At 36.0% G+C, this 8,996-nt stretch overlaps 1 protein-coding gene across 1 annotated transcript in view; it reads right to left on the reverse strand.

The window, feature by feature from the left end:
* The window catches only part of CEP135 (centrosomal protein 135), a 68,401-nt gene that overhangs the window by 32,546 nt on the left and 26,859 nt on the right, over positions 1 to 8,996 (reverse strand). Inside the window, exons 10-12 of the mRNA XM_007450260.1 lie at positions 7,733 to 7,956; positions 3,187 to 3,339; positions 2,131 to 2,283 (exon numbers count right to left, since the gene is read on the reverse strand). Of these exons, the coding sequence (XP_007450322.1) occupies positions 2,131 to 2,283; positions 3,187 to 3,339; positions 7,733 to 7,956 (530 nt within the window). The remainder of the gene's footprint in view (positions 1 to 2,130; positions 2,284 to 3,186; positions 3,340 to 7,732; positions 7,957 to 8,996) is intronic.

Raw genomic sequence — 8,996 nt, forward strand, 5'->3', positions numbered from 1 at the left:
GAAAGAGGACTCAGTGCCTGGGTTCAACAACTGGGTAGATAGATAGTGGAACAACAGGAAACTACTAGAGAAGACTTAAAGACTGAGAGGATTAGTTCAGTTTTTATGTAAAAGACCTACTGCAAACTCATAAATCCTGACTCTTGTAATCCAGAAAGATTCTGGTCATATGAATGTCACTTTTTCTGAGTTTTTGGTACAAGTGCATTTTTTTAATCCTGTTTTTACATTTCTTAGTCATTTCAATGATATGGAAAAGGCTAAACTAGTAGCTTGTACTAAAAGTTGCCATATTGCACAGAAGTTTTCCATTTGGTAATTTTAACAATTATTTTTATTAAAAAAAACACTTTCTGGAAGGCAATATTCCAAAGGATCCCAATTAAAAGTATTCTGTAGGGGTAAAACTTTAACTGAAAATTTATGACATAAAGACTACCCTTATAATACTTAAATGTTTTTATTCTTAATCTTAGCGACTAATTTCTAAGCATTAATTCAATAATATTTATTGGAAGTAAACTATGGACTCCGTAATAGTTAACAGTAATAGTTTAATATTGAGTTCTTATAATGTACTGAGCAGTATTAAGTGCTTTACGTATATTAAAATTTGGGGGGAGATTATGAAATATAAAATACTATCCCTAGATATTATACCAAAAGCACAAGCAATAAAAGAAAAAATAGATAAATTGGACTTCATCAAAATTAAAAACTATCTGTGCTTCAAAGGACAATACTAAGAAGATGAAAAGACAACCAACTGAATGGGGGAAAGTATTTGCAAATCATATATCTGACAAGGGAACTGTATTGAGAATATATTGATATAAAGTATTCTTATAATTCAATAATAATGAGACAACCCCATTTAAAAATGGGCAAAGGATCTGAATAGACACTAAAGAAGATATACAAGTGACCAAATAAGCACTGAAAATAAGCACATTAGCTACAGAGAAATGCAAATGAAAACCACAATGGATGCTACTTCACACCCACCAGCATGATGATAATAAAAAAGATAATAACAAGTATCGGTGAGGATGTACAGAAATTAGAACTCTTGTACACTGTTGGTGGGAATAGAAATGGTAAAGCCATTTTGGAAAACAGCTTGGCAGTTGCTCAAATGGTTAGTTATAGTTATCATATGAATCTAGGTATATGTCCAAGATAAATGAAAACATATATCCACATAAGAAGTTGTATACAAATGTTCATAGCACCATTATTCATAACAGCCAAAAAGTAGAAACCACCCCAATGATAAATAAAATATTTTCTATCCATAAAATGGAATATTATTCCACAATAAAAAGGAATAAAGTATTGATACATACTACATAATGGATGAACCTTGAAAACATTATGCTAAGCTATGGAAGCCAGACATTAAGAAACACATACTGAATAATTCAATTTATATGAAATGTCCAGAGTACATGTCTAGGCCTGAGGAGGCTGGGGAAAATTAAGAGTGGCTGCTATTGGGTACAGGGTTTCTTTTTGAGGTAATGAAAATCCTCTAAAATTGATTGTGGTGATGGTTGAACAAGGCTGTGAATATACTAAAACCAAAGAATTGTACACTTTAAATGGATGAATTATATAGTAAAGTGAATATCTCAATGAAGTTGTTTTGCAAAGAAAGATAATGCCCCTCCACATGAAGGACTTCCTATTGAGATCAGAGGTTGGTTCTTTTCTATAAAGAACCAGAAGATAAATATTTTAGGCTTTGTGGACCATACAATTTTTATTGCAGTTACTCAACTCTGCCACTGCAGCACAAAAAAAGCTACACAAAACACATAAACGAATGAGTATTCCAATGAGTATTCCAATTAATAAGTATTATCAACAATGAAATCTGAGTTTCATAATTTTCATGTCTCATGAAATATTTTTCTTTTGATATTTTTTCAATGATTTTAAAATGTAAAAACCATTCTTAGCACACGGGCCATACAAAAACACAGCCTTCTGGATTTGGCTCATGTGCCATTGTTTGCCAACCCCTGATCTAGATTCAAAATAGTCATGTCACAGGAAAACATATAAAAAGACCTCCCCTTTTCTCAATAAATTATCTTTTAAAAATAAGTCAATTAAGTCAATACGTACTTTTAACTTTTCTTTTAAAGCTTCTTTTTCTGCCATAATCCTTCTTAAGTCAGATAATGCAAGTTCTTTTTCCTTTTCCATAAGACTAACAGTATTATGGGAGACTGTGGTTTGGGTAGATTCTTGTCTGAGTGCAGATAATTCTTCCTGAGCCTTAATGTATTAAAGATATAAATTTAAAAACATTGGACATGCTCCCAGTTAAAAAAAGGCAACTAAACATATGGCTACTTTTGCTCTCTTCCCAAATGCCACCAAAGTGAGAGTAAAAGGATTAATGTAATAATAGTAATAATAAAAACAAAGGACAAGGAGATTGAGGGAAGTGCCAGCCACAAAATTTGGGAAACCAAATAGCAGATGGACAACTAGTAATAAACTAAGCAGTCCCAAGAAAGCAGAAATCTAAGCTAACAGTGGGAAAAGCCCAGAAGTGGATCAATTTGTACTGCAGAATCCCAAAAAAGCACCAGAAGTGAAAACGGCTTTTTCAACTTGGCCTCTTAACCCGTATGTCCTTCTCTCCCTCTAAAAATAGCAATAGGATTTCACGGGAGATTGGTATGGGAACAAATTTTGGTGATAAACACCATGCTTTGCTCAGACTCACCTTGCCCTCTAACAACTGAGGCTTTATAATTAGCCCAAACTGTATTGAATCTCCCCTCCCTATCCCTAGAGGCTAAGTCCTTAATATCCAATTAAGTGAGTGCTACCCACTGTTTCATAGACATATCCCAACATGTCTGAATCCCAAGGATACACTTGGCTCAGAGTCAGGCTGAGACTCATTCAGTAGTTTTAGAAATAGGGGATTATCCCTAACTGACCTGACCCATAGATAAGCTAGAAAAGAGGAAGAATAAATATGAAAAAGCAATAGAAATCTCTGCTTTGGGAACAGGATGATAGTAGAAACTATTACTTATTAATTCTAACTCTGAAGGAAAATCACTAAGGTCCATATATTACAGTAATTTAAAGGATATATACTGGTACCATTACAGTTAACTGGTGCTATATAATCTGTTGGCTTAATTATAATCAATATCTTACTTCATTATATAAGACACTTAGTTTATCTCTTTCTGCTGTCAATAATTTAACATTGGACTGTATATCCTCCATATGTTTTTCAAATCTTTCTAGCATATGCTGAAGTTCATCTCTTTCTCTTGTGATCAGATGAATTTCTGAGTTGTAATCACCCTGAAACATAATTCAAAAACAGAAGTTATCATTTGTTATAATTATCACCATTTGGTTGCCACAAGGATGCTGATGATGAGACTGACTGAAAGATGCTAACAGACAAAAAGAACACAACTTCCTTTAATGTAACTAAGGAACACAATTTTTAATCTATAAGGAGAGAAGGAGAGAGAGTGCTGGCAGTACTGGGGCAAATTTCCTGGCCTTCAAGTTCCCAGCAAGGGACCCAGTTGCCATTGATGCTACTTGATCAGATTCCATGAGATGTTTCAACTGTCATTCTCCCTGAGTTGTTTATACTGGTGGTAGCTAAAGTATAATCCCCAGACCAGAAGCATGTAGCATCTGGGAACTTGTTAGGCATGCAAGTTTTGGGGCCCACCCCAGACCTACTCAATCAGAAACTTTGGGGACAGGGCCCAGTAACTGGTTTATCAAGCCCTCCAGGTGATTCTGATTCATACTGATTGTTGGGAATCCCTAGTTTATAATCTCTCCAGGGGAGGAATTAAGAGGGTATGTGTATAGCTGCTCATCCAGTACAAGTAACTGTACAGCCTAGCACATTCCTCAGTGTCTTCTGTGACTGAATCTAAGATCAGTTTCCCTAGCACACCAACCCCCAACTATCCCAGCTTCAAACCTATGTGAGGTCTATTTTTGCAATCAGATAAATATAAATATTTCTTTTTTTTTAGATTTCTTTTATTATTTATTTATTTTTGGCTGCATCGGGTCTTAGTTGCAGCTCGCGGGCCCTTCGTTGCAGTACGCAGGATTCTCTCCAGTTGTGGAGTGTGGGTTTTCTCTTCTGAAGTTGTGGCATGCAAGCTCCAGGGAGCGTGGGCTCTGTAGTTTGCGGCACATGGGCTCTTTAGTTGAGGTGGGCGAGCTTAGTAGTTGTGGCGTGTGCAGGCTTAGTTGCCCTGCGGCATGTGGGATCTTAGTTCCCCGACCAGGGATCGAACCCGCGTCCTCTGCATTGGAAGGCCGATTCTTTACCACTGGACCACCAGGAAAGTCCCAATATAAATACTTCTACCAGACGGTGTACATTAGGGACGTTCACTGAATAAGCAACTACTTCCAACATTTCTAAAACAAGATTTTGCCTATTATTCCAGTACAATTCAAAAAATCCACTATCTTCATAGCTATTGTAGAAAATAAATATGGTAAGTGTAGACTTGGGATCTGTGGTATATTAATGTTCAAGTACTAAATGCAGAAGCTCCAGATAGTGATAATCTAATAATTTGGTACACTGGGAAGCATCCTGATCTATGTTATTCAATATCTACTGTGCACATACCATGACCAATGTAGACTTGGTAAATGGTAGATATCTGTGAAGTTCCCTTCACCTGCCACTTGGAAATAAGTTATCCTCTTGGTTAAACAAGCAAAATCAAGGCATAATGGATGAGATTAGCTATATGGACACCTTAAAGGACAAGATGTATTACAGGACAAAAGCAATTAGGGTGAGGACTTAATCAAGGTTTAAATAACAATAAAAGAAAATCTGTAACTTAACAGTATCTAAATAAAAATATCTTACAGAAAGGAGGTGGGCTGCCTATGTTTTAGAAAGGAGAGCTCAATGAATAAGGATTTGACAGTCTATTTTCATTACTGTCTAGGTCTCAGCTTAGACATCACTTTCTCTAAGGAGTCCTTCAGGATCCTCCAACCTAATTCAGATCTCCCTCAATGTACTCTCATAGCATTCTGCATCTTTCCTGTATTCTTTCCTCATTAACACTTACTTTACATGAGATTATAAAGTTATTTACATGATTGGGTATTTAATGTGTCTTTACCACTAAAATGTAAGCTCTATCAGGGACACAGTAGGTATCTGGTCTTACCACATGTTCAGCACCTAGCATGGTACCCAGTAAAATGAATGAATTCTCTACTTTTCCAAATAGATCTTGTATGTAGGCATTTATATTTGTGTTAATAATTCCCTTTTACCACTCCATTGTTCCTAATACACACACACACACACACACACACACACACACACACACGCACACACAATGCTAAAGACTGTGAGGATAGGAAATAGGTCTTCTTTATCTCATATTCTAGGTGTCTCATTCATAGTACATTCTCAGTATATGTCTACTGAACTGAACCTAACTTTCTACCTAGATCTGATGTGCTTTGAACCAGCAAATAATAAGGAAATGAAACATTTACTAGGAACTAGGTGTTATGCTGAACCCTTCTACAAATTATCTCATGTAACCTTCACAAGAGGCTGTAGTTACTTTCCTCACTTTGCAAATGAGGAAACGTGAAGTTAGGTAACTTGTCTAAGGTCATAAAGCGAGTGTGCAGAGTTGAAACTTCTATCAGGTTTCCAACTCCAAAGCACTTTCTGCTACACTATACTCAAAACTCACATTTGGAACCCTAGTCAGTACAACGTGAAAGAGGACAGTGCCGTTCCTACACAGACAACAGAGAATCAATGGGTGTACTGTTGACAAAAATCATTGATATTAAAAATGTCAATATTTTTCTGAGTTGCTGCAATCCCAAGAAACTCTGCCTAACAATTTGCCATAAAGCAGGGGTTGAAAACTCACAGCCTGTACCTAATTCAGCTTTAGAGAGGTCTTTGATGTCTGCCAACAAGTGTTTCTAAACACGTTTAAAATACCCAATTTTAGGTGGGAATTTACTCTAGTTCCCAGCACTCACAACTATCACTCCACCCATTTCACTCATGTACATCACCTATTATTCCCTACCATGCCTGAAATTTATTACTGGGACTTTAAAATGCTATCAATGTCCCAACTTTCTAAACTTTAGAAAGTGAATTCTTTATCTACGTCAGGTAACATTAGAATATTTCAAGAAGTAAATAAGTTGAAGGGGGGGAAAGTCTCTCCTAATTTCACCAGTACCTTACCAGTACATCTCAATTTGTCTTTCAATTATGAATTCACACCAAGCAAACAAATCAAATATTTAAAAGCGTTGAGGTACTTATCTACTCAGTTCTATTTAATAAATACTTGATTAAACTCATCAACCATCTTGTAGAAGATTGTCTGACACAATGAAGGTGATCAATTCAGTGATTTTTCCCGATCCCTAGGTATATATGGAGCTTGAAAACAACTCAGTACACATAAATTAACTTACACTGCATTTTCCACCAATTCATTGTGCTTGTAACAGATAACACAGCATAGTGTTTAAACTAAACTTTGTAAGTCAAATTCAGCCACTAGCCAATGAGGTTAAAAAACAGTCTAATCAGAAAATGACTCAAAACCATTTGACAATGGACAGAGATCTTCAGGAAAAAGATGACATAATTGGTTAATAGAGCCAAGTCTGAAATCAAATGTTCTGAGTTTTAATGATTTTACTCCTAACTTCCCCTAATTTTATCTAGTGTGTAGACAACATTAGGGTCACATAAGCCTCCAGGACTCCCATAGCTCCAAAGCTTAAAATAAAGAAAAATCTAAAGACCCCAAATGATATTTATAAAATGTTGAAAATAATTAAGACCTAAAATAGAGACACATGCTTTTAATCTCTTATAAATCATGGTTAACTTTAAGTAATATATGTCTTTAGACCACCGAGTTGTAAATGTGATTGTAGTGGACAAATGGGATGATCTGTCCAGCACTCACTGACATTTTGTACCTTCCGCTGTTGCATAGTTATCATGGAAGATGACTTGTCTGTACAATATGGCCTGGCTTTCTGACTGGTCCAAGGCTGGGAATGGCATGAAGCCATATAAACAAAGCCACTTTGCTTCAAGAGACAAAATGCATCTGATACAGAAAGTAAACGATAGGGCTTCCCTGGTGGCGCAGTGCTTGAGAGTCCGCCTGCCGATGCAGGAGACGCGGGGTCGTGCCCCGGTTCGGGAAGATCCCACATGCCGCAGAGCGGCTGGGCCCGTGAGCCATGGCCACGGAGCCTGCGCGTCCGGAGCCTGTGCTCCGCAAATGGGAAAGGCCACGACAGTGAGAGGCCCGCATAACGCAAGGAAAAAAAAAAAAGAAAGTAAACGATAGAAAGAGAGGAAATATCCAATAGCATGAGTTCCTGGTTCCAGTTTCTGGAAGCTCAGATGCCCCTGCACTCCTCTCATATATATAATGAGCTATTCAATCTTTCCTTAATTTCCAGGAGTCAGTATGCTTTGCTTTGTTCTTAAGTAGTTTTCCTAATTAATGCAGTGTTCCTAAAGTACAGGTCATGGAAGAGAACAAAAATCAAAATTAAGAAAGACTTCTTAAAAGCAAGTAGAATAACGTTACATTTAATACAATAATAAACCATAAAAGTTTGCTCATAAAGATACTTTCTTGCCTTATCAATTACTCTCATAAAGATATATTACCTTTTCTAGTGTCTTAAATACTGGAATTTTTTCACATGTAGAATGACTTCGAGAGCAAGATCTTCGCTGTATTAAATGCTGGAGTCTTTCTAGCTCTTTCTTATAAAAATCTCGTTCATCTTCTATACCTTTCAGAAACGTATCTAAACGAGAAGGTGACTTGTCTCGTCGTTTTATTCCATGTTCTAGCCTCATCCTCTCAACTTCCAAAGTAAGTTCTCTTTCTGTAAATTAAAGTATAAAATATTAAAACAATGTTGCATATAAAATGTATAATCAGCCAAATAAATTGTATCAATAACTTTTACAATGTAAGTTACTAAAAATCATTAGCTATTTCATATATCACCTATAACTGCCAGATATCAAAGAGGTAAATGCTGAAAAGGAAAAGAGAAAAAAAACAAAAATTAAAAGTTTAAATAAAATCCAATAAGTCAAAGTCCTCTGCTTTTGTCATATACAAGGATAGGTACTATTTAGTACTACACAGTGAAGCAGTAAATCACCACATGGTACATTCTGATGACCTGAAAATGCACTAAAAGAAAATTTACCTGTAAACAATTGATCATAATGTGGGCAATTTTAACATTAAGCTTGAATTTAATATAGTATATATACAAAGAGGTCAAAACAACTAGTCTTTCTTCAAATAAACACAATTATTAACTTTTACCATAGAAATCACCCTTTCAGGAGTCATAAGTAGCCTAATACTGGCAATTTCATATAGTTCAATTTAACTGATATTCTTTACAACTCTAAAGCATGAAATGATTTTCAAGACATATTCTGATTCACTTCCCATCTTTTCTTTCATTCATTCCACAGATAATTATTGAGTATTTACTATATGCCCAGCATGAGCTAAGGATACAAGTATGAAAAACATAGCCAAGGTCAAATAATTATTCTAGTTGTAGTAGGACAAGAGCTACAAAAGAACAGCATGCAATGCAATCTGGAGGATGAATAGGGGAATTCATTCTGAGGAGTGACCAGAGAGGTAAGATAGAATGAGAGTGGAAGGAACAGCCAATGTGTTAAATGCTAAGTCAAATAAACTGATGAATGGAAGTGTCCACTGCATTTAGCATAATGGAGGTGAGTGGTGACCTTAACAAGAGCTGTTTTATTGGTGACGTGAGGACAGAGCCAACTGGAGTGGACTGAGGTGCTAAAGGGTAGTTGGTGATCAAGCAGAAAAGTACAGATGATTTTTTAAGATGTTAAAGCTATGATGAGAAGGAAAGAGAAGAGT

The sequence above is a fragment of the Lipotes vexillifer genome, unplaced genomic scaffold (genome assembly GCF_000442215.2).
Source record: "Lipotes vexillifer unplaced genomic scaffold, Lipotes_vexillifer_v1.1 scaffold1288, whole genome shotgun sequence".
NCBI classification, from domain to species: Eukaryota; Metazoa; Chordata; class Mammalia; order Artiodactyla; family Lipotidae; genus Lipotes; species Lipotes vexillifer.